This window comes from Amblyraja radiata, chromosome 7, assembly GCF_010909765.2.
Source record: "Amblyraja radiata isolate CabotCenter1 chromosome 7, sAmbRad1.1.pri, whole genome shotgun sequence".
NCBI classification, from domain to species: Eukaryota; Metazoa; Chordata; class Chondrichthyes; order Rajiformes; family Rajidae; genus Amblyraja; species Amblyraja radiata.
Window position 1 is genome coordinate 51606246 of NC_045962.1, and position 26061 is coordinate 51632306.

Here is a 26061-nt window from a genome sequence, read left to right on the forward strand (position 1 = left end):
GGTGTGAGCTGAAAAAACTGTGTACTTTGGTGCAGGGGAGCTAGACGCACATTCAAGAAGCATGGGTAAGACCAGGCCCACACGGCACGGGGAGTCCAGAATTAGCCTCAGGTGGGAAGGGACTGCGTAAACGTGCCGGGCAAGAAGGATTATACATGGGCCTCTATTATGGTGAGAATTCTAAAGGATTCTCAACAAGATTTTTCATTTCCCTTTCACCATTATGTTCTTGCAGTTTTTGTGCAACAAAACTAAGGCCATCTGTTTCTCACTCAGTCATGGGCACTGTGTCATTATATGATTCACAAGTTCTAAACTTGGGAGAGAAAAAAACCCAGAACCTACATGGTTCATTTAATCCTCATGGTAACTAGTCCAGGAACGCCTTTGGTGTGATAACAATATGCCTGGTTTATTCTGCATGTGTCTGCCCATTCAGGAGTTTTCAGTGAGCAGACAACAGGTGGTCCAGAGTCCACACTGACAAAGTATAACCACACTCATGCTGTACTGACGACCAGTCGAGCAACACAAGCAGAGTGCACAGTGATGAGAGCACTGTACACATGGAGTAAGGCTAGGGTTGCTGTAATAGAAGCAAAAATACGGGAAGAGCTCAGCCAATCAAGCAACATCTGTGGAGAGAGAAACCAATAATTTGGGTTAGTCCTGCCCTCAGCTTTGCTTGGAAACAGGAAACCCTCCTCTCATACCTGATCTAAGGAAGGGTAACTGACTCGGAACATTGACTGGTTTCTCTTTTCACGGATGCTGCCTGATTAGTTGAGTTCTTCAGCATTTCTGCTTTTGTTTCTGCAGCTTGCTTTCCATTAAGGTTGCTGTAAATGTGGTCAGGGAACCTTGCAAACCACAGCATAAATGGGAAGTTCACATACCAGGATACAGACAATCCTTTACAACAGACTAACAATGGGGAATTGCGTAGCAGGGAATATGAACAGGGAATTCCATACATCACAGAGTACTGCCAGGAAAATCCACACACACAGGACAAAATACTAGCAGGAAAGTACGTTCATGAAATTTTGCGAAGGGGAATTTTCACAATTAATACTCTTGCCTCTTAAAACGGGAAATAATACGTAGCTAGTTTCTTGGGTTAGGAAGCTTTCCACTTATTGAACAGAAAAGCCAAATATACAAATGTTCATAGCAACCTACAGAATCACTTGCTGCAATCATTTTCAGCAGCTCTAACCCACCAATCTAGCTAAAATATAGTTAGGCCAGTCACAGGAACCATATGTGCACCACACACTCATACAAGTACTGAAAGCTGACAAGAAGCAAACACCATATACAGTCTTGGTACAGGGCTGAGACGCAACAAGCAAGATCAACAAACTGAAAATAGACTGACAACAAGTTTGCATGACACCACAAAACAACGGCAACACTGGGCTTTATGTGGAGCTACAGAATAGATTTGTGCAAACAACAGGGGTGGGTTGTCATTGTGTCTCAAAATAGGTGATTGCTTTTCACATGGTACATTTTTGTTCATTTTAAATGTATACAAACCCTGCACCTTGTCCTTTAAGGACTAACAGAAATTCTATAAATCGTAGAGACCACAAGCTACATTTGTCGGGAAAAGGAGGAAGTGATTTATTCTATATACGTAAATGTATCTTATAGATAAAAGGTCACATAATATGATTTCCAATCATCAGTATCAAACAACTATCTCCTGTAAAAAAAATGATTTGGCTGGGCTGGACCAACCAACATTCTAATGGTTTCTTCCATTATTCATGACTCAACTCACTTTGCTCTCAAATGATTTTATAGTTTAAGTTTATACGTTTTCTAATGAAAATTGAAATATGGTGTAATTACTTCAATCTCCCTGACTCGATGCACAGATGCGCTAAATCCATGCTCCCCAACAGCAAGGAAATTATCATCTTGTCTTAGGATGGGATGCGCCCATATCATTCCAGCTGGATTGCGATGGAGACCTGGCAATGCAGCTGGGCTAAAGGTTTTTATGTATTGACACTGTTTGGATTGAGGGAGATTGATGGAGAGGAATGGAACACATTGCATTTCAACCACCCAAAACCAGCATCAATCACCCTCAGGGCAGCACTGCACAGATTCCATACAGAGTAAAGGTCACTTGACACTGTGCCCATCAAACCCTCCTAGGACAAATACAGAACAAGCTAGATATAGAATAAAGCTTTTTCTACATTGTCCCATGAAACATACAGATATACGACACATTGTGTGAAGTTAAACCAATTTATTCATTCATTTTGACTGGGGTGATGCTGTGCCATGTTACAGGTTGGACAGAATATAGTTCCCATCAAACATTCCCATTATTTTACAATGTATAAATACGGAAGAATGCGCTCTGTTACATATATGTAACATTTGGATATTTCGAACAGCAGCCACTCTATAGATTTTATGCTGTAAAACCAATTCAATTTCAAATTTGCAGATACGAGTTGTTGATAACCCCTGCTCACTAGTTCCTGGATTAATGCTATCAGAAACTCATTTGATATTTGTTTTTAGATTGAACTGGGTGAGATGAGTCAAGAAATGATGTAGAAATGGTCCAACCTTCAACGGTAATTTTGGAATAGTAAGATACATATATAGAATATGCAGGATATCACACACTGGGGAGATAAATTCCTGCTAATTCCTGCCAGAATAAGGGCAAATAATTCATGTTAAAACATTTAATGATCAAGGAGTTCTTTCCATTGCCATGATTATCCCCTGCCTATCCAAATCTTAAAGTAAGCTTACCCACAGAATTTTATAATTGATCAGAGATAAAGAGTGATATTAATATTTCACAAAGCATGGAGTTTACAAGTAGTGATAGAAACCCAGGAAATAATTGGTTCATCATTGGAGTGGGGAGGGGAGGAAGGAGAGGATATTTTTCATGCCAGAATAATTGGATATGTTTTCTTAATGCTACAAGATGATTGATAAAGTCATGTCTAACTCTTAAATATGTTCTGACAATGCTTCATTATACTTGCCCATCACAAGTGCTCTTGTCATGGGTTCCAACCACTATTCAGCCTTTGTTCCAGACACAGTGCTCATTTGTGAATACTGAGATAGAGTGGTGCCTGATTTCAACCACAAAGGGGGAGTCCAGGGACCCAACACGTACGTACATTTCAGCCATACGTTTGGGATTTAGAACAAAATAGTGTTTTCCTCCTAGACTTTCATTGTCGACAAGGATAACGTGGCCTTTAACGAACTCACAATTTAAAAGACTGCAATGGCTTGACATTTGCCTCAGGTTTGTAGAAACCTGTTTATCTATTTAATCTGAATATTAAGGCTAGATTCAAATGATGTGGGTACAGGCAAAGCTAAGAGTCGATTGTTCTAATCAACTGTTATCATCATGACGACCACTGAAGGTTATCCTGGAAACAGTAATACGTCCTTTTTATTTCTAACTCAAAGATCAGAACTGAATAGAGTTGGAGAGGAGTAATGGAGAAATTGGTGTGCACCTGGCTACGAATAGGCCTGGAAATTATACCACAGTGCCATCAATCCCGGCACGTTGGAGCTTTTCCTGTGCAATAATGCTAGATTCAACAGGAAATTTAATTTTAAAATTGAGGCAAGTAAACAGTAGAGAATCACATGAGTATTAGGAGTCTTAACATAAGGTTTGGACAAGAGATGTGTTTTAACAAGAAATGAGAGGTGGAGGTTTACAAGCACCATTCGCAAGTGAAGATAATACAGTCACCAATCGGGAAGGAGGTACACAAAGTTCACAAGTCAAAGTTAATTTCACGGGCTGAGTAAGAGGTCACACGAGTGGAGGAGGACAAAGAGATAGGATGCATAAGGCCACATGAGGAACATAAATAAACATTTTAACTTTTATATACTGAAAAGCCATAGCCAACATTCACCAGTGAGCATGGTGGTAATGGTAAATGGGATTTGCTGTGCAATAGAATAAAAGCAATAGATTTTGGAAAATCTTTTACTTATGAGGTAAAGGAATGAATAGATTGTCAGAAGGGCATTGGAAATGTGAAGCTGGCATGAGGATTTGGGGGGCAGATGTGAATTGTGAGCTTCAGATAAGCAATATTACAGAAGTGGAAGCATGCGATCTTTAGAGATTTTGGTATCTGATCAATAAATGGGCAGCTCCTTTGTGTATGTACATCAATGTACTTTTTAAGGGTACTGCTCTTAATCCAAGACTGATCTACAGTAATATCCATGAAAAGGGTGCACCTTATTTAGGAATCTAGAATTTAGGCACTAGGCTACTGCAACGGGTCACCATGACCACGTGGCCAACTACTCAAATTGTCTAGGCTTCCCACGGCCGAGACTTATGGAATATATATGCCCTGTGATCTTGGGATTAAAGTCCACCCTTAATAGGAATCGATCACTTTGGAAAAATAACTTTAATGTTAAGAGAACTGTCTATAAATTTCAAGAATGGTACAAATCAGAATTGGTGAATCTACAGCCTTAAGCACGGTTGTAAATATTCCCATCTAAGGTTTCAAACTCTGCAGCATTTAACTATCCAGTCTGCAATATCCTCAGCACAGAATAGGATGGCGGAGAAGCACTGAGATCTCTTACCTTAAATCTAAGCAACCACTTAATGCATAAATGAAGCAAATGAAAGAAGTAAGAAAAAAAAACAGCATTGACAGGTTAGTCAAAACCACAGGAAAGGAGTACAAAAGGAATCAATGTTAAAGCATCTGATATTGAGTAATGTTTATAAATTGGTTAGAGTGAAACACAGTGCAAGTCATGGCCACAACCTGAATTAATGAGTTGTGAAGAAGAAACCTTTGATCACCTCCAGCCCACGCTGCTAATGAAACCACTCAGAACTGATTCAATAACCATTAAAACATTTTTGTGTTGTGATTTCAGCTTTCCATTTTCTAACTTCCTACCCAGACACTGAACGACAAGCACATGTGCAAATGTCTTTGTTCCACAAGTTTGTGGGAGTGGGAGTCTGGAAAAGCTCTGACCAGGCATTTAAATGTGCAATTCTCAAGGTACTATCTGTTCCACACAGTTGTAAACACATAAAGGTTTGATTCATCCAAACATTATACCTCTAAACTTCCCAAATACTAGGAGCACAGGAACCACTATCTGAATATGGGGGATCTTCCCAAAGGCCAGATGGTAAAAGGACGTGGGTTCATCTGTGCCCAGATGTCGAGAAGTTATTTGGTCACAAACCAGCAGATTAATGCAATTGTAACTGAGCTCAGCCTCCTGGGAGAAAGGTCAGTTCTTAGCGATCCAACCTCGAAAGTCCATGTGCATTCAACTGGTAAAATCCAACCAAGTTTTTCTGGTGTTGTGGATGAGTCAAAGACCCTCACATTCCCTCCATAAACAGGCACATTAAAAGTGACTAATTGCCTGTAGACTGTACCCATAAATAGCATGTTTAAGCCAGAAGAGAAAATATAAAAAAATAGTTCTAACAGCTGCTACACTTTCAATTCAACCCCCTTTAAAAAATCATTATTAATCTCACATTGAATACGTGATTTAGATGAACCTTCGACACAACACATTCTATGAATTAAGACACAAAACTGCAGAACCTGGAAACAAAGCAAAGAAATGAAATTCTGAAGGGACTTAGTGGGTCAGGCAGAGTCTATGGAGGAAAATAGACAGACGATGTTTCAGGGTGGGACCTTCCTTCAGACTGAGGGAATAGAGGGGAGAAAGGCAGTTAAGAGGGATAGGGGTGGGGCAAAACAATTGATTAAAAAAGCCACAAAATGCTGGAGTATATCAGCAGATCAGGCAGCATCTGTGGTGAACATGGATAGGTGACATCACAGGTCGGGACCCTTTTTCAGACTGATTGTAGTGAGAAGAGAAAGCTGGAAGAGTAGAGTTGCAGTATAAAGCTAGGCGAGTGATAGGTGGATACAGGTAAGGGCTTGGTTAGCAAGGTTGGGCTTGGTTGGACAAGAGTCAGAAATGAAAAGACTAATGGCCTGTCCCACTTAGGTGACTTTTTCGACGACTGCAGGAGTCTGCGGTCGCCACATGTTCGCGGGTGGTTGCCGGGTAGTCGCCTTTATGGTCGTGAGGAGTTTCCCGCATTCTGGGAACTAGTCGCGGCCTCATAAAGCAGTGCGTGTACAGTCGCCATTCCAGTTGCCGGTTTTTCGGGTGACTGCTGGCAACTTAGCAGTTGCCTGAAAAATCGCCTAAGTGGACAGGCCCATAAAGGTATGAAGAGGTGCGAATTGTAAAGCCAGAGGAAGGAATATAGATCGAAGGGGAGGGAGAAATCAAAAAATTGATGCGTGTCTAGATGTGGCACGGGGAATGGGGGGGGGGGGGGGGGGGGGGGGGGTAGGGGAGAGGGAAAAAGGGAGGTTGTTTATAGGCTAGTTGATTAATATTCAATATTTGGGTTTGGACCCTTCTTCAGCCTGATACACACCACATGCACATCCTCTGGTTCCAAGCACAAACTGCCACTTTGGCCCCAATAAGTCCAACCTTTTCACTGGTTATCATCTTGCCCTCAATATCATATGTGCCGGGATTTTCCTTAACCTTGCCTACCAGTGCCATTTTGTGACCATCTTTGCTCTCCTCATTGTTTGTTGAGCCCCCCCCCCCCCTAATATGCCAAGAAATCTGAGGTTCTTTAGTCCTTAGCCATTCATCACGAGAACACATCAACACTGAACTCCCTCATTTTTAATGCTTTCCGCTGGTCACTTGTACACGTCCCTGTAATTGGCTGCTTCTAGTTAATTTTGCCTGGTCGTATTCTAACATACTAAAACCAGCACCAATATTCTCAAATATTAGATTGAGTATTGTCCCTTCCCTCACAGGCTCTTACCTATATTGGTTCAAAAAGCTCTCCTGAGCAGATGAAAATTCTAATTCTAAAAGGCCTATTTCCTTCGCTCCATAGATGCTGCCTCACCCGCTTAGTTTCTCCAGCACTTTTGTCTACCTGAAAATTCTGATTGCTATTGGTCTTTGACATTAAGGCAATGTCAGTTAATGTTGGATAAATTGAAATTCCAATTATTATTATCCCCATTATTTTTTACACTTCTCTGATTTATCTAGATATCCAGTCCTCTATTTCCACCATCTATGAAGCCTGGAGACAGTTTTCCATCCATATAAGTAAGTCTGTTCTTCACCCTCGACAATATTCCTATTGTGACCCTTGCTAAATTAGTTTAAACCCTCTCCAAATCCCCACGCAAGGTAGTTGAACCCATTCATAGGCAATCTATCTGGCTTACCTACTTTACTGGCTTTACCTACCTTACTACCTTACATTTTATCTGCTTTGTTGTTACCTTCTCGTAACCAACAATCTATTCTATATTTCCCTTTGTCTCCATTCCCTTTACCCTGTTTTCATACCTTACATTTCCTTATCTATATACTTCCTTATCTATGCACCACCCACTCCCCGACATCAGTCTGAAGAAGGGTCTCGACCCGAAGCATCACCCATTCCTTCTCTCCAGCATTGTGTCTATCTTTGGCTCAGACTGAATCTACCTTCTTCAGAAACATTCTCAGCCATGCAGAATATCCATTCTATGCCATACATTTCATTTCCATCTGGGATGAATGACTTATTTCAGCTTTACCTCAGTTAATTACAATTTACAGGTCTACCAGTAGATGACACTCAACACCAGGCAGAATAAACTATAATCTTGAGATCTCAAGATACTCATAAATCTATGAGCACCTTTCTGTGGGAGATGTCTCAGACTGGAAATATGTAACCAGAAAATTAATGTGTCTAAAAGTTGATTAATGGACTGTAACACATTACTGCTTTGAATCAGCTCTCTAAATAATTAAAATAATTTTCTAGTGTATCCCAATTGCAAAAATGTCACATGCTACTTTAATGCAGTAGCCAATTTGAATTGAAATTGTTTCAAAATCATGGTGCAAAAGCTGCTTTCCCCAAGAAGCAAGCCAGATCAACTAATCACTAAACCAGTTTTCCTCATTTACGTCATGTAAATCCTGATACATTTGACTAGGTATTTGAGAACCAAGGCAGCAATCTCAAATTGTTGAAGATTTGTTTAATTGTAAAACACAAGACTGTTAATTGTCTTATATACCAACAATGTAATTATTATTTGCTGCATACAAACATGCCCATAAAATGCAATTGCACACGTAAAACATAATAAAAAATCGAATAAATATTACGGTAACCATAATAATGCAAAAAATGAAACCTTTAGTGCAAACAAAGACAGTCCAAAACGGATTATAGTTGCTGAGGTTAGTGCTATGTAGTGTCCATCTCCTTGGTCCTGCTAATGTTGAGAGCAAGATTGTTCTGGCACCATCCAATCAAATATTTCTATATAGGGGTTGATGTGTGTTTTAATCTTACTCATCATTACCCATTATTTGTCCAAAACGATGGTGGTATCGCAGTGAATTTAAATATAGCGTTGGAGTTGTGCCTGGCTACATAGTCATGGGTAATAGAGAGCGTAGAGCAAGGGACAGAGCACACATACTTGAGGTGGTCCCCCATTGATGGTTATCGAAAAGAAATTCGGAAGGTTATCGGAAAGACATTCTTGCCATAGAGGGAGTACAGAGAAGGTTCACCAGACTGATTCCTGGGATGGCAGGACTTTCATATGAAGAAAGACTGGATAGACTCGGCTTGTACACGCTACAATTTAGAAGATTGAGGGGGGATCTTATAGAAACTTACAAAATTCTTAAGGGGTTGGACAGGCTAGATGCAGGAAGATTATTCCCGATGTTGGGGAAGTCCAGAACTAGGGGTCACAGTTTAAGGATAAGAGGGAAGTCTTTTAGGACCGAGATGAGAAAATCATTTTTTACACAGAGAGTGGTGAATCTGTGGAATTCTCTGCCACAGAAGGTAGTTGAGGCCAGTTCATTGGCTATATTTAAGAGGGAGTTAGATGTGGCCCGTGGCTAAAGGGATCAGGGGGTATGGAGAGAAGGCAGGGATGGGATACAGAGTTGGATGATCAGCCATGATCATATTGAATGGCGGTGCAGGCTCGAAGGGCCGAATGGCCTACTCCTGCACCTATTTTCTATGTTTCTTTGAAAGTGTTTTTGCCAATTCATACTGATTATGGTCAAGGAAATCAAAGAACCAAAATACATAGTGATGAGCAAAATCCCAGTTCTCGGAGTTTGATAAGCCTGGAGTGGATGACGGTATTGAACACTGAGCTGTAGACGATGAACAACGGCCTGACCTACGTGTTCTTATTGGCCAGGTGGTCAGTGCAAAGTTTGGAGTCAGCAAGATCACATTCCCTATTGATTTATTGTGGCTGTAGATGAATTGTAGTGGGTCCAGGTCCTTGCTAACCAACCGCTCAAAGCACTCCACCACGGATGGCAGTGCCACAGTTGGTAGTCGTCGAGGCACGTCATCTTACTTTTCTCACGCACCGGTATTATTAATGTCCTTTTAAAGCAGGTAGGAACCTCGGATCTCAGTAATGAGAAGTTGAAGATGTCAGCCCAGGTTTTAAGAACGTGGCCAGGTACATTACCAGAGTTGGATAGTTTCCTGGGGTTCACCCTCATGAATGATATCGGTGGGGGCGCTGCAATGGCGGCAGCCCTGTCAGCAGCGCGTTAGTTTTTTCAACTTTTTTTAATATGTTTTAAAGTATGTTTTTAATGTTTCTTTGTGTGTTTTGTGTGGGGGGTGGTGAGGGGGAAACCGTTTCGGCCGCCTCCTCCATGGAGAGGCGACTTTTTCCAGGTCGCCTCCCCCGTGGCCTAACAGCAAGGATCAGCGCGGCCTTTCCCGGAGACGCGCCCGGGGCTTCAGCGGCGGGCGCAGCGTGGACTCTCGGCGTGGAGCGGGTGAGCCCTCGCTGGGGCTCGCTGGAGGGGAGCGCTCCGTTTCGCTGGCCAGGGGCAGCCGGCAGCCTGAAGCCGCGCGCGGTCTGCACAGCTCCAGCTGGCGCGGCGTCTACAGCCCGGGATCCCTCATGGGGGACCCGGGGGAAGAAGAAGCCATCACGGCCGGCCCGCGGCCAACTTCTACTGCGGGCGCGGTGGCGACTTACCATCGCCCCTGGAGGGGAGCTTCGACCGCCGGCCCTGCGGTCTGCGGTGCTTTTGGCTGCAGCGCGGCGGGAACTTTAAACTTTAAATCTCGACCGCCGGCCTGCGGCCTACACCAACTTAAAGCCGCGGTCTCCGGTGGGGAAGTGCCGATCCTGGACTTACCTGGACTTGTACCTTGTCCTTTTACCATCTGGACGCCCGCAGCAACGGCTGCGGAGGGTTGAGGTCCCGACCACGGGGGAAAATGGAGGAGGACTGGCCAAATTGTGTGCCTTCCACCACAGTGATGAATGCTGTGGTGGATGTTTATGTTAAATTTTTATTGTGTTTTTGTGTGTGTTCTTTATCATTGTACCGCTGCTGACATATTCATTTCACTTTCACTTTATGTGCAATGTGACAAATAAACCGTATTGTATTGTATTGTATTCTGACACCATACTCAGTGACTGAGCTTAGAGGGTCGCTGGGGGCCAAGGATACACTGTAGCTCTCCTTTTTGAAGCGAGTGAAGTGAGAGTAGAAAGCATTGGATTTGTCTGGAAGCTGTCACTTAAGCTACCATTTAGTTTCACCATATAGGAAGTATTAAGATGTAAGCCTGCCACAACTATTGAATGACTGTCTCATTCTCTAGTTTAAATCAAAATCGTCTCTTTGCTTATTAAGGTCATACTTGGACTTCTTATACGACCCTGTATCGCTAGACTTTAATGTCCGGGATCTGGTCCTCAGTAGATTTCGAACCTCATGGTTCATCCAAGGTTTTTGGTTAGCGAACACTCAGATGGACTTGATGGGAACATGTCCTGATATGATATCCAACTACTCGCTTTCCTCAAGAGCCCATTAAGAAACAATGGGGAATTCCACTCTTGGCTGTCTCTGCTTCCTATGCATAACAGGTTGTAGCTCAGAATACAGGTTGTTAACAAGTTGGATACAGAACCTGGATCCTTGTCTAATATTATGCTACAAAGCAGTGACTGTGCATACAAAGCTATTAGGTAATGTCTTTGCTGCAGAACAGAAATGTTCCTTGTCTAGGCTGCAAATGCCAACCTGTGGATGTCCCTCCACAGACTTTGACAGAGTAACATAGATATTCATCCCATACTACACGAATACTTTCCCCACTAGCATGCTGGTTGGAATAATACTCATTTTTTCAACTCATAAATCAGAGAATCACAGCTCACAACATCTGCACTCTCCCTGGAGTTCTGCATATATCGACACTGATGCAGCTCTTCAACTGCCAAATTCTGTCAAACCTGGAAACCTCTTCTATGTATCTATCTCCGTCTCAACAATCCTTAAAACTAATTTCTCTAACCAGCAATTTGGTTGCACTCGAATATCTCCTCCTGTGGTCCTGTGATCCTGTGTCAAATTTTGTCATTTTTCCTATTAAATGCCATGAGACATTTTACTATGTCAAAGATGATGGATGTGGCTTATGGATGTTGTTTACCTATCCAGTGATCTGCTCACCACACCCATGCTTCCTAACCCACATCACAAGTAAGTATTGCAAATATCAAAGTCTTCCAGAAGTGTCGGCTTTTAGTTCATTATCCCCTTTTAAGATCAGAGTATAACTCCCACAAATTTCTTAAAAACAGCAAAAGAATAAATTTCAGAAAAACTCTCGGTATATGCCTAAAAAAATGCATAGGCAGATACTTTTTAGCAGCCTATCAAAGAAAGCAACCACGCGTGCAAGATTTCTTTAACTGCTTTTACATGCTTCCTCCCTCAGGCTCACAGAATAATAAGAAAGTCAATCATCTGAGTCTGCTGAAAATGCACTGATCAGTTTCTTGGTGCCATTTTCCTGTACTTGCAGCATAGCTCTTGACACCATCATCTAATAAACCTCCTAACTCAATTTTAAAAATTCAAATTAAGGAACCATCCACCGTCTTTTGGGAAAGAGGATTACTTTTTCAAACCACTTTAAACAAAAAGTTTTGTTCTGATTTTATTCTGGTTATAGGATTGTTTCCTCTTGTTAAAGATTCATCTACTGAGAAAATTGTTTTTTTGATATTTAACCCAAGGAGATTTCCTTGATATTCTCTTACTTACTTCCCCTTCAGTCCCTCTTCACAGCACTCTACATTTTAACTCTTCCCTTCTTAAGAATGCCTTGATTGGGTACAGTTCCACAGGGCACCAGATGCCTTTTACTCAAATCGCAATCCTTGACATATCCATTCGTAAGAATGGCTTGATTGGGTACAGTCCCACAGGCCAGAATGATATTTGACCCTGGGGCAATTCTGCCAAGTCCAATTTTGCCCTTGCCAGAGGTTTAAACATGCAAACATCTCCGGAAGCTGTCACGAGACACAAATTTAAAACATGAATGCTGTTATTTTCTTTTTCTGTAATCAGATCCCTTGTGCTCCAGAGGAGAGCAACATTGTGACTCAATCATTACAGATTATTCAGACCCGGGTTTATGTTCCTTCTGTGCTATATATCTTACCTACAGAGGGATCTGTTTCCGATCTCCCACTGTCAAAGGCTTACCTCGATTAGCTACGGGGGAAGGTGGGCTCCAAATTTTTTCATCGACTATTTCCAGTGTTTGGAGGTCAGAGGCGATGTAAAACATATAGCTTGATGCAACACGGAGCAACTGATATAGAGAGCATGATTTGCTCCTTTTACCTTAATATACAATCAATATACATTAGATGGAGACACCTCTAATTGCTATAACAAAAAAATAACAATCGACAGTATTTTACAGAATAACTAGCTCTTTGAATTTGCCACCCCGTTCAATATGACTGCTAAAGATATTTAAAAGCTTTTTTAAAATTGAACTTTATGGAAGATGAGACCATGTTTTGTGCAAGAATCAAAATTTATTTTCAGTAAGTATTTTGTATTTTGTAAGTGTACAAAGGATTGAATTAGAAATCAATCTCAATTTAACTTTTCCAGTTGCTTCTAGTTTTAAAGAATCAATATGTAACTGCCCCAATATACTGTGCCTGCCATAATGGATTATTGAATTAATTTCTCCCTAAGCAGTTACAGTCACCCTGCCTCCAGTACAGAGCTGTTTGATCAGTTCCCAGTTCTACAAAGCATACCTTCACTCCATGACCGATGTCATCCAAGATGGCGTAATCAATCGGCTTCCTGATGTATCTAACAGGCCTCTCAGGGTTGGATGGGGCAATAATTTTATGTGTTCTGGAGGTGTTTTTGTTGGTCGTCAAGATACCAATTTCTCTTCTGGCAACTTTTTCCTTGTGTATGTCCACAGTCTGTAATGTAAACATTAACAAAGTTACAATATTCGGTAAATTTATCACAATTTACGGTACAACATAATAGGCATGAGTCACAAAAAAATAATATACCCAATACAACCAAGCCTCGCAATGCAGGCAAGCATGTCAAGAGATCCAATTTTACTTATTAGTGTCGGAAGGAACTGCAGATGCTGGTTTAAACCGAAGATAGATACAAAAAGCTGGAGTAACTCAGCGGGACAGACAGCATCTCTGGAAAGAAGGAATGGGTGATGTTTTGGGTCGAGACCCTTCTTCAGACTGGTGAGGGATAAGGGAAATGAGAGATATAGACATTAGTGTCCTAGGTTGAACACTGTTCAACGCATCTTGAAAATATGCACAGACATCAACTGAAATATCTCAACAATCCCCCGTTGTTTAGTTGGAGAACTCATTCTAATTTGATAAATAAAATATCCCAACAAGTTTTTGCTGCTATAAGTTATTAACCCACATACTTCGACGTAACAATTAATTTTGTGCTGGATTTCAGTCACTGATTTTCTTTTCATTATCATTCTGTCCATAGCCGTTACCTGTGTTCTCACCACACCAATACTTACATGGTTATGGATGTATAGTGGAACCTTGCCAGGACTATGGATTCGGGAATGTCCAAAGGATAGCCAGGCCATAGGAAATGTAGTAACAAGGCCACATTTCTAGAACATTTCTTTCTAGGGTTTCTAGATTTCCTTTCTAGGCAAAGCTGGGGGTAGAACTGCTGATCAGCAATATTAAAAAATGTCTAAATGTAATGAAATTGATGTAAACTATTTTAGAAATATCAATATTTGAAGACAATAATTAAAATTACTTAACCACTGAAAATATTAAACTAAATAAAAATGAAAACAAAACCACACACCTTTCCTTCTTTCTGAAGGCAAAGCCATCTCAAATGAACCTCTGCCTGGTGTGACCTGATATAACAGGTCACACCAGCCCGGTGTGGGAGACCCAGCCCCGAGTCGGAGATGTGGCCAAACGGAAAGTAGAGACTGATCCCGGCGAAGGAGAACGGCCAGCGACCAGCGACCAGCACCCGCTGTGAGTCCACATCGCACGGCCAATTCCAGCCACTACGCCTCTGGTCCCCCTCGCTGGCTCCTCCCCCCCCCCCCCCCCGCGATGCCCCCCTTCTCCCCATGGCTCTTACCCCGTCTTTTCTCCGAGCTCACTCCCTTCGCCCACACACCCCTCTCCTCCACAATCCCCCCTCCCCCCACACACCCACCCATCCACACCCCCTCCGCAACCGCCCCACACAACCCTCCCCAAACCCCCCTTCCCCCCACACACACCCACCCGCCCCCACAACCCCCCTCCCCTCCCACACCCACCTGCCCCCACAACCCGTCTAAATAACTGAAAAGGAAGTATGTATCTCGGGAAAATAAGAGTCCAAATGAAATGAGAATATTTACTGAATTACTATCACGGATAATGCAAGTCATTTAAAAGTAAAGCAAAACCAAGCATTGAAGTTCATTTCAAGAGGTGTAGAGATGAAAAGCAGTAAACATTTTAGTGTGTATTGAACCTTGAACAGACAACGTGATTTTTTTTTTCAGGGGGACATTATAACAATAAGGACAGAACAGACCAGCAGCCTTAAAGTCATACAGCATGAAAGCAGGCCCATCGCCCAACTTGCCAACACCAACATCTATACAGGTCCCATCTGCCTGCGTTTGGTTCATATACCTCTAAACCAATCCTATCCATGTGCCTGTCTAAATGTTTCTTAAACATTGCAAAAGTACCTGCCTCAACTATCTTGTCCAGCATCTCGTTCCATATACCCACCACCATTTGTGTAAAAAAAGTTACCCCTCGGGTTCCTATTAATTTTTTTCCCCCTCACCTTAAACATACGTCCTCTGGTTCTCACTTTCCCTACTCTGGGTAAGAGACTGTGCATTTACCCGATCTATTCCTCTCACGATTTTGTACACCATCAAGCGCACCCCACATCCTCCTGCGCTCCAATGAACAGAATCCAATCCTCGAGTCCTGGCAATATCCTCGTAAATCTTCTCTTCACCCTTCCCAGCTTGACAACATCTTTATGATAACATAGTGCCCAGAACTGAACACAATATGGTGTCCAGAACTGAACATGACCCCACTCCACCCCCCCTCAACCGCTGTACTCAATACTCTGACTAATGAAGGCCAAAGTGATGGCCAGACTGATGGTCAAAAGCCTTTTTGACCAACCTATCTACCTACGACACCACTTTCAAAGAACTTTCAAGGAATTTCTTGTCCCCAGAAATAATGGGCATGATCAATTAACAAATGGCTTCATATACAGCAAATATGGAGAAAAGGTTCCACTTGTGGAAAGATGAAGACAGAGCCAAAACTATAAAATAGTCACTCAAACTGAAAATTCAAGAGAAACCTTTTGGCCCAAAAAGTATGAATATAAAAAATATTACAAGCAGGAGATGTGCCAAATTTCAAAGATGCCTTACATACAACGCTATAACTGAGTATGATGGAGAAGGGAACATCGGAAAGTGTCCAAGGGAATTGAATGAAGGGGTTCAAAGTGATTTATGTTCAGGATAATAAGCAGCAAAGGATGCCCTGTTTCTCTGCTGTAGGCTCCATCTAAGTTAATGTACTCTGCTCTTAGTGCTGGGTGCTCTGTTCACCAGCACTCTTCTTCCAAATAGAAATATATTTCACTTAAATCAGTAATTAGATCCACACTTTGACTGGTGACAGAAGTTAGAGGTACCATCACTTCACATAGAGAATGAGGGAGAGGAATAGATGTCAAAATCGTGAGAGGAATAGATGTCAATAAAAATGAGTTAGATTGTAAATGAGCAGATACGAATGCATACAGGCGTGGTGCAGACAGGAGGTGGGGAGGGTGAGCACAGGAAAGGAGGTAGAGTTTGCACAGACAGGGTTGCTAAAACAAAGAAAATCATAGAACGGACGAAAGCAAATCTTGAAGGTTAAACAAAGAAGCAGATGCTGTTAGTACTTGTGAACAAAGATACACATTCCAAGCATGACAACATAAAATTATTTGTGAAATTGCCTTTAAAACAGATCATGTTTTCCTCTTATCTGAACATCAAAGGGCTAAATTAGCCATTCCATATTGAACAACTTCAGGGACTAATTTACTTTTCAGTTTGAAGTGATACAATAGTATGTTTGAATCCACAGGTTGGAAATCTGGAAGATCACAAGCAGGGAGCAGAAAGTCAGAAAGACTGGATGATTGGAAGAACTGGGCTGTGAAACATTATCTAATCATTAAGTACGGGGTCTCAGTGTGCAGCTTGTGCTTCTTGTATTCATTAATATTGGAGATACAAACCACTATTCCTTCCCAAAACCGTTGTTCAAAAAAAGTTTGGATTTGTCATAGCTGTCATCAGGACATTTAAAAAAAAAATTTACAGTTTATTCCAGAGCAACATCTCTCAATCATTTCTCTTCATTTTGAGATTATTCAAATTGGATGTATGGCATACAATCTTCCTGCCTTTCTCTGTCATTCCCACTGCTGGTGCCACCCTTTCTTGTCCATTAAGGTTGATACAAACGACACTTCTATTAAAAGCAGAAATTGATATAAAGACTAAGTAGGTCAAGCAATATTCTTGCAGACAAACAGTTAATATTTCAGGTTGATGCCCTTTCATCCTAACATTAATGCTATTTCTCTCTCCCCAAATGCTGGATGTCATACAATCGTGCAATGCGAAAACAGGCCCCTCGGCCCCATTTCCAACCATTTCACCCATCTGCAGGAATTTCATTTATCAACATTTGATCCGTAGCCTTGTATGCCTTGGTGATTCAAGTGCTTGCAGACACTTACATTTTGTGACGATACCTGCACCCACTGTCAAAGTTTGCTTCTTAAAAGCAGATAGCAACAAAAACTGTTAAAGGTAAAATTATGGCAATCTTTAATTGATTCGTCAGACAGGAGTGGCAAAAGATCTACAATGAGCACAAACGTTGCTCTGTGCTTCTCGGGCTCCCACTCACAGAACAAAGAAGAGTTAGCACAATTATACATTTTTCTTATCAGTAAAACACTCCTACCAAGTCTGAATATGGCATGACTGAAAGATTCTGCAGCCTTTCAGAAGATAGGAAGGCTGGGTCCAAATCAAGCTCATCCAATAACAAGTTATTACTTATCTCTGGAGTGTCAGCTATTTTTTCAATCTTGGCTTCTTTATGGCCTTGAATTAAGCACATGTTATTACTGCAGGCTGCCATCTTAATATCGTTATTGAAAAGACAACCTGTCCTCCATATTGTGTTCATTCAATTTACAAAGTCATTCAGACTAGGCACCGAGCCATTCTTTTGTTCAACTAGATCATGCTTTTGTAGAAGAACGACTCCATTTTAGATTTGACTATTAGATTTGATTATTAGCTCTTTCACCCACCATCTGGCTATACAACCTGGATCATAACCCATTGCTTTCTAGCTCTTGCTGCAGGGTCTGAAGCAGATTGCTGTTGCATCTACTTATCGGGTTGAGACAAAGACAAAACTGACATATCGCTCTGATGGAAGGCCAAGTTCCGGGCAGACCAAAGAGCGTCTTTCACCAAGTTGATTATCTTCCAGCAGCATTTGATGTCCGTCTCCAAATGTGTCCACAGGAACAGGCCATAGATCAGAGAGTCCTCTACTACAGAGCTGTTCAGGATGAACCTTGACAAGGACCCGGATTATTCTCCAGGCCTTCTTTGCAAACCCATACTCTGCAAAGAGGTGGGCAACCATTTCTTCGTAGCAGCCATCCTGAGGGCAGCGTGCATTGGTAGCAAGATTTTGCAGGCAGGATCTGTTTGGGAGGGCTCCTTTCACTGCCAGTCAAGCGATCTTGGTGCTTGTTGGGGAGTTCTGATGAAGCATTTTGCCAGACAAGCTGGGGAATCTGCTCAAGGACCACACCACAGGATCCATCGTCTTTGTTCGACTGCCTGCAGGATGTTCTGTGCTAACCACTGCCCGATGGACTTGTGGTCAAAGGTAAGATCTGGCTTGACCGTCACAGTTTCACTAATTATCAAAATTAATTTACATTGAATCAGCTTTATCTTTTTCCCCCCTTGTTCCACTTGAGTATTTCTGTAAACAAGTCACGTTAATAACATCTCCTACTTCCATTGTTCAAGATAAAAGTGTCTCAAGGCGAGAGGGCAGCTGGTAGCAGGGCTGTAAAAATAGATTGTGGATCTGCAAAGGCTGAAAACAATGGGCGTTGAGGTACCATAAAAACAAGGGAGATAGGTACAAAATAGCAAAGAAGAGCTGATACAGGTCAGCATAATGTTAATCAGTAAGAGGTATGAAGAAACAAAGAACCGTAGTTGCTGGTTTACAAAAAAAGATAAAGTGCTGGATCAGGCAGTATCGCTGGAGAATACGGACATGTCCATCTACTGACATGTGACGTTTCAGGTCAGGAGCCTTCCTCAGTCTGATTCTGGTGACGGGTGGGGGAAAGAAAGCTGGAAGAGTGGAGAGCAGGACAAAGCCTGGCAAGTAATAGGCTGGTACAGGTGAAAGGGCATTTTGATAAGCAGATGTTTGTACAAGGGTCAGAGATGAAAAGATATAAAGACACAAAGTGCTGCAGTAACTCAGTGAGTCAGGCATCATCTCTGGAGAACATGGATATGCGATGTTTCTGGTTGGGCCTCTTGTTCAGACAGATGATTTATGCATAAATGACAGGTATCTTTTTTTTGCAAACCAGCCTCTGCAGTGCCTTTTACCCACATGAAGACAGAAGATCACAGAGTCAGAGAGTAGAAACAGGCCCTTCAGCCCAACATGCTCACACAGGCCAACATGTCCCACCTGCTCGTGGTCGGCCGATATCGCTACGAACCTGTACTATCCATGTACATGTCTAACTGTTTCTTAAAGTTTGGGATAGTCCCTGCCTCAACTAACTCATCTGGCAGCTCCTTCCATACACCCACCACCCATTGTGTGAAAGGGTGAGACAAAAGGACTGAAGAGTTTCTTTCTTAAACTATTGAACTTTATTTTTCTCATTTATCATATTGTTTACAGAGTACTATATTTACATATTCTGTTCTGCTGCTGCAAATAAGAATTTCATTGTTCTATCTGGGACATATCACAATAAAACACTCTCGAGTTGAATTGTGAATCTAGAAGGAAAAATGTTGATGGAAGGGGAGGGGAGAAATAGGTGTGGTGTGGCACAGGGGGGGGGATGTTTTGTTTAGTTACCTAAAATCAGTGAATTCAATGTTCATACCGTCCAGCTTTAAGCCAACCAAGCGACATATGAATTGCTGTTCCTCCAGTTTGCATGTGGCCTCACACTGGCAACAGAGACTGCCCAGGACAAAAAGCTCAGCATGGGAATGGGAAGAGTTAAAATGGTTAGCAACCGGGAGATCTACTAGGTCTTGTGGTGCAAGCGCAAGTGAAATGGTCGTCGTCTACAATTGATCTCACTTATGTACAGGAGGCCATATTGGGAACACCGGAAGCAGCAGATGAGGTTACAGGAAGTGCATGTGAACCTCTGTGTCACCTGGAAGGACTGCTGGGGTCCCAGAATAGAATGGAGGGAGGTGTAGGGACAGGTGTTACATCTCCTGCAATTGTAGGGAAAAGAACCCGAGACAGGGTGGTTTGGGTGAGAAGGGATGAGAGAATTAAGGATTCACAGAGGGAGCGGTCTCTGCGGAAGGTCCAAAGAGGTAAGGATGGGAAGATGTGACTGATGGTGGGATCACGTTGGAGGTGATGGAAATGTCAGAGAATGACCTGTTGGATGCGGAGGCTGGTGGAGTGAAAGACGAGGACCGTGGAACTCTGTTCGGTCTGTAGGGAGGGGGAGCATGAGAAGAACCATAGGACACAGAGGAGACACAAGCAAGGGATCCATCAATGACAGGAGGGGAAACCACGTTTACATTGAGGATGCCCTAGAATGCCCTCACCTTGAGAGCAGATGCAGCAGAGACAGAGAAACTCAGAGTAGAGGATAGCACCTTTGCAAGGGGCAGGGTGGAGGAGATCTAGATAACTGTGGGAGTCGGATGGCTTATCCTGCACTGATTGTTCATAGGCATATGCAGACTATTTGAAAATGAGGAACTCGAGTGTGACCTCTGCGTGGCACAAGCTGTACAAATGAGGTCTCGGGTTGAATTCGCTTTGTGGTTTTAAAAGAGGGAGGGTCAATTAGCTTCTGTGCTCATTAAATAGGAGGGTAAGATATTCAGCCAGGGTTCACATTCAGAATTACCGACCATGAACAACCAAGTAGGGTGAATGAGCAAATATTCAAATTGACAATGGGCAATTATTGAGAAACCCAAGGGTGTATTGGGACCGACAATAAATCGTTGCATTTATTATTGACTTGGATAATGGGATCGAAAACCATGCATCCAATATTATAAGAGATAAGATACTTGGCATTGTAAGCAATGTTGATGGTGGAATTTAATTACAAAAGTAATGGGTAAACATTATCCATCTAAACTGTTTCTTTCTCTTCAGATGCTACATGACCTGTTGAGTATTTCCAATTATCTACATTTTTATTTCAGATTTCCACCATTCATAGATCAAAAAAATCATAAGTACTTTTTAAATAGTGAAAACCTGGCAGTAATGACCCAAATAAACATAACGTTCAGATAAATTTTGCACATGGGATTTGAGAGATGAGGGGGGAGAAGAGAACCACTGACATTGCCTGTGAATAGAGAAGCAGTCAGAGTCAATCACAGTGGGGGAGCTGCAGCCCAGACGGGGTATAAAGGCAAGGAATCCAAGTATTGGCTGAATCACACTCTCAGTTGTTTCTGCTACTATGGAGATACGAGGTGCCACCTCTTCAACTAATTCTGGCACAAGTCTGAAGAGCGTTGCCAAAGCAACACAGATGGAGCTTAGTACAAACTCTTGACAAATCCAAATATGGAAATAGTGAATCTATATCTTCTATGTTTTAATGTAGTTTTTGTTATTTTTGTTGGGGTATGTGTGTGGGGGGGTGGGGGTGGTGTGGGGGGGAGGGGGTAACTTTTAAATCTCTCCCTGCACGGGAGACCCGACCTTCTCTTTGTCGGGTCTCCGTTGTCGTTGGGGCTGCAACGAGGAGCGGCCTCCAACAGGAAAACCGGGGGCTCCAGTGCCGACACTCACCTCACCGTCGCGGAGCTGGCCGAGTCCAGAGCGGGTGGAGCTGTGGTGGACGCTGCTGCGGCCCGACCCCTGGAGATTCGGTGGCTGCAACTGCGGGTTTGGCGGACGGCACCGGGAGCCCGTGGGTCCCTGGAGGGAGACCGCTTTTCGGGGCTTCCGCAACGGCGACTTCTCCCGCCCGAGTTGCGGGGTTGAAGAACTCCTGGAGCGGGGCCTTACAGCACCGCCCCGCGCGGCTTGGAATGGCTGCGGGACTGCGAGCACACGCCGGGGGCTCTAACACCAAGACCCGGTGCGCGAACTTGCATTACCCGGCGTGGTTTAATGGCCACGGGACAATTCGCCATCGCCCGCCGGGGGCTTTGACTTTGACTCTGACATGGGGGGGGAGAGTGCAGTGGAGAGAGAAGTTTTTTTGGCCTTCCATCACAGCAATGTGATGGATGTTTATGTAAAATATGTTGTGTCTTGGGTCTATTTGTTGTAATGTATGGCTGCAGAAACGGCATTTCGTTTGGACCTCACGGGGTCCAAATGACAATAAATTGAATTGTATTGTATTGTATTGTATTCATTCTAGCAAATCTTTCAACAGTAATTTGGTGTCCCTTTGCTGTTTATGGCCTATGACTTGCAGCACGTTTGAGTATTCTCATGTGCCCAGTCACACCAACTGTCTTCTCAAATGCAACTTAAGGTAAAAGGTCCAGGTCAGTCAGTAATGGCACTATGTCACTCAACCTTGCTGCCAGAAAGTACTGATGAGAAGGTTTTAATTATATAGATTAATGTACATGGCTAAAAAAGACCTTGATTAAATAAATTGAACATGCAAAAACGATGGAAATTTAATGCTAATCGCATTAGAAAATGTTCTCTTGTATTTTACACTCAACCTCAAGGGCCTGTCCCACGAGCATGCGACTCCATGCGGCAAGTGCAACCTAAGCGACTCCATGCGGCAAGCGCTACCTAACGTGGTCGCTTGAGCCATACAGCCTCGCGGGGCCGGTCCCACTTCGATCGCCGGAGCCGTATGGAGTTGTGCGGAGCTGGTCCCGACATCGCAATGGCCTGCCGGCCCGCAGCCGCCTCGACGCCGTACGTCAGGCGCGAACTTCGCTCGCACTTCATGTCACTCACTCGACCTCCGCGCAGCCCCCGCTTCTGGTTAGGTCGCTCTTGCCGCATGGAGTCGCTTGCTCGTGGGACAGGCCCTTTAGGAGATGCTAGAAACGGAATGCAGTGGTGGTTACCTTGCTTTAATCTTCTAAACGGGAAGTCTGCAGTTTCTCTTCAGGACTTGACTACGTTACCTAGACTGATTTACCAATGTTTTAAAGATTCAGTGCACACTCTCAGAAGCTCTGCATTTTAATGGCTGACGCAATGAAAATTGAAGATTACAAACACTGAGCTACCATGGCAATTCTTCGACTCTCTTAACTGGCACCTAAAATACATTGAGTCGAAAGGAGCTGCGGATGCTGGTTTAAACTGAAGATAGACACAAAATGCTGGAGTAACTCAGTGGGACAGGCAGCATCTCTGGAGAGAAGGAATGGGTCACGTTTCGGGTCAAGACACTTCTTCAGACTAGAGTCAGGGGAAAGGAAAATGAAAAATGAAATATAAAATACATTTTCAGCCATCTAATTTGCTCTTTACAAAACCTTGCTCTGCATAAATCAACAGTGCCATACCAATGACTATACCTTGAGCAAATTAACAGTTGTGAATCTACCACGGTATACACGATAAGCTGCTGCATCGGTGAATTATATATTTGTTCCCAGGTATAAATCACTGTCCCTTTTGATTATAAATCTTACAAGTCAGAGAGCTACGAAGCATGGAAACAGGCCTTGCAACCCATTTTGCCAAACCCTTCTGGTAAAGAAAATCACAATCGCAAGGCTATCTCCCAGACTGTCTCAGACCTCATTTCCTCAGGAGATCTTCCCTCGTCAGCTTTCAGCCTCGTCGTCTCCCTGTAGACTCCCATTACTCTATTGAACTTCTATAGGCGTACGGTGGAGAGAGAGAGACAGGCGGACTGGTTACATTGTTGCCTGGTTCGGTAACTCAAACCCAGAAACAAAGGAGGCTGCAGAGCGGTAGGTATTGCTTGGTCGGTGCACAGATACTGATCTCCTCACAATCGAAGGAATCTATAGGAAACCCTGCCTCAAAGAGGTCGTTAATTTCAAAGACTCACACCACCCTGGCCATGCTCTCATAGAAACATAGAAATTAAGTGCAGGAGTAGGCCATTCAGCCCTTCGAGCCTACACCGCCATTCAATATGATCATGGCTGATCATCCAACTCAGTATCCCGTACCTGTCTTCTCTCCATACCCTCTGATCCCCTTAGCCACAAGGGTCACATCTAACTCCTTCTTAAATATAGCCAATGAACTGGCCTCAACTGCCCTCTGTGGCAGAGTTCCAGAGATTCACCACTCTGTGTGAAAAAAGTTTTTCTCATCTCGGTTTTAAAGGATTTCCCCCTTATCCTTAAGCTGTGACCCCTTGTCCTGGACTTCCCCAACATCGGGAACAATCTTCCTGCATCTAGCCTGTCCAACCCCTTAAGAATTTTGTAAGTTTCTATAAGATCCCCTCTCAATCTCCTAAATTCTAGAGAGTATAAACCAAGTCTATCCAGTCTTTCTTCATAAGACAGTCCTGACATCCCAGGAATCAGTCTGGTGAACCTTCTCTGCACTCCCTCTATGGCAATAATGTCTTTCCTCAGATTTGGAGACCAAAACTGTACGCAATACTCCAGGTGTGGTCTCACCAACTGCAGTAGAACCTCCCTGCTCCTATACTCAAATCCTTTTGCTATGAAAGCTAACATACCATTCGCTTTCTTCACTGCCTGCTGCACTTGCATGCGTACTTTCAATGACTGGTGTACCATGACACCCAGGTCTCGCTGCATCTCCCCTTTTCCTAATCGGTCACCGTTTAGATAATAGTCTGCTTTCCTGTTTTTGCCACCAAAATGGATAACCTCACATTTATCCACATTATACTGCATCTGCCAAACATTTGCCCACTCACCCAGCCTATCCAAGTCACCTTGCAGTCTCCTAGCATCCTCCTCACAGCTAACACTGCCCCCCAGCTTAGTGTCATCCGCAAACTTGGAGATATTGCCTTCAATTCCCTCATCCAGATCATTAATATATATTGTAAATAGCTGGGGTCCCAGCACTGAGCCTTGCGGTACCCCACTAGTCACTGCCCGCCATTGTGAAAAGGACCCGTTTACTCCTACTCTTTGCTTCCTGTTTATTATGTGGGACCTTGTCGAAAGCCTTCTGGAAGTCTAGATACACCACATCCACTGGTTCTCCCCTATCCACGCTACTAGTTACATCCTCGAAAAATTCTATAAGATTCGTCAGACATGATTTACCTTTCGTAAATCCATGCTGACTTTGTCCAATGATTTCACCACTTTCCAAATGTGCTGCTATCCCATCTTTAATAACTGACTCTAGCAGTTTCCCCACTACCGATGTTAGACTAACTGGTCTGTAATTCCCTGTTTTCTCTCTCCCTCCCTTCTTTAAAAGTGGGGTTACGTTTGCTACCCGCCAATCCTCAGGAACTACTCCAGAATCTAAAGAGTTTCGAAAGATTATTACTAATGCATCCACTATTTCTGGAGCTACTTCCTTAAGTACTCTGGGATGCAGCCTATCTGGCCCTGGGGATTTATCGGCCTTTAATCCATTCAATTTACCCAACACCACTTCCCGACTAACCTGGATTTCACTCAATTCCTCCAACTCCTTTGACCCGCGGTCCCCTGCTATTTCCGGCAGATTATTTATGTCTTCCTTAGTGAAGACGGAACCAAAGTAGTTATTCAATTGGTCCCCATGATCAACTCACCTGTTTCTGACTGCAAGGGACCTACATTTGTTTTAACTAATCTCTTTCTTTTCACATATCTATAAAAACTTTTGCAGTCAGTTTTTATGTTCCAGTTTTCTTTCATAATCTATTTTTCCTTTCCTAATTAAGCCCTTTGTCCTCCTCTGCTGGTCTCTGAATTTCTCCCAGTCCTCTGGTATGCTGCTTTTTCTGGCTAATTTGTACGCATCATCCTTCGCTTTGATACTATCCCTGATTTCCCTTGTTATCCACGGATGCACTACCTTCCCTGATTTATTCTTTTGCCAAACTGGGATGAACAATTTTTGTAGTTCATCCATGCAGTCTTTAAATGTCTTCCATTGCATATCCACCGTCAACCCTTTTAGAATTAATTGCCAGTCAATCTTGGCCAATTCACGTCTCATACCCTCAAAGTTACCTTTCTTTAAGTTCAGAACCATTGTTTCTAATTAACAATGTCACTCTCCATCCTAATGAAGAACT

The 26061-nt window shown here is 42.9% G+C and overlaps 1 protein-coding gene across 13 annotated transcripts in view; it reads right to left on the reverse strand.

Moving 5' to 3' along the window:
• Positions 1 to 26061, reverse strand: part of abi2 (abl interactor 2) — a 110951-nt gene that overhangs the window by 43477 nt on the left and 41413 nt on the right. For 7 of the 13 annotated variants that reach the window (XM_033024499.1, XM_033024493.1, XM_033024496.1 and 4 more), the window contains exons 3-4: positions 13248 to 13424; positions 4636 to 4653 (exon numbers count right to left, since the gene is read on the reverse strand). In XM_033024499.1, the coding sequence (XP_032880390.1) occupies positions 4636 to 4653; positions 13248 to 13424 (195 nt within the window). The remainder of the gene's footprint in view (positions 1 to 4635; positions 4654 to 13247; positions 13425 to 26061) is intronic. The other 6 variants (XM_033024494.1, XM_033024491.1, XM_033024490.1 and 3 more) reach the window with 1 other exon arrangement.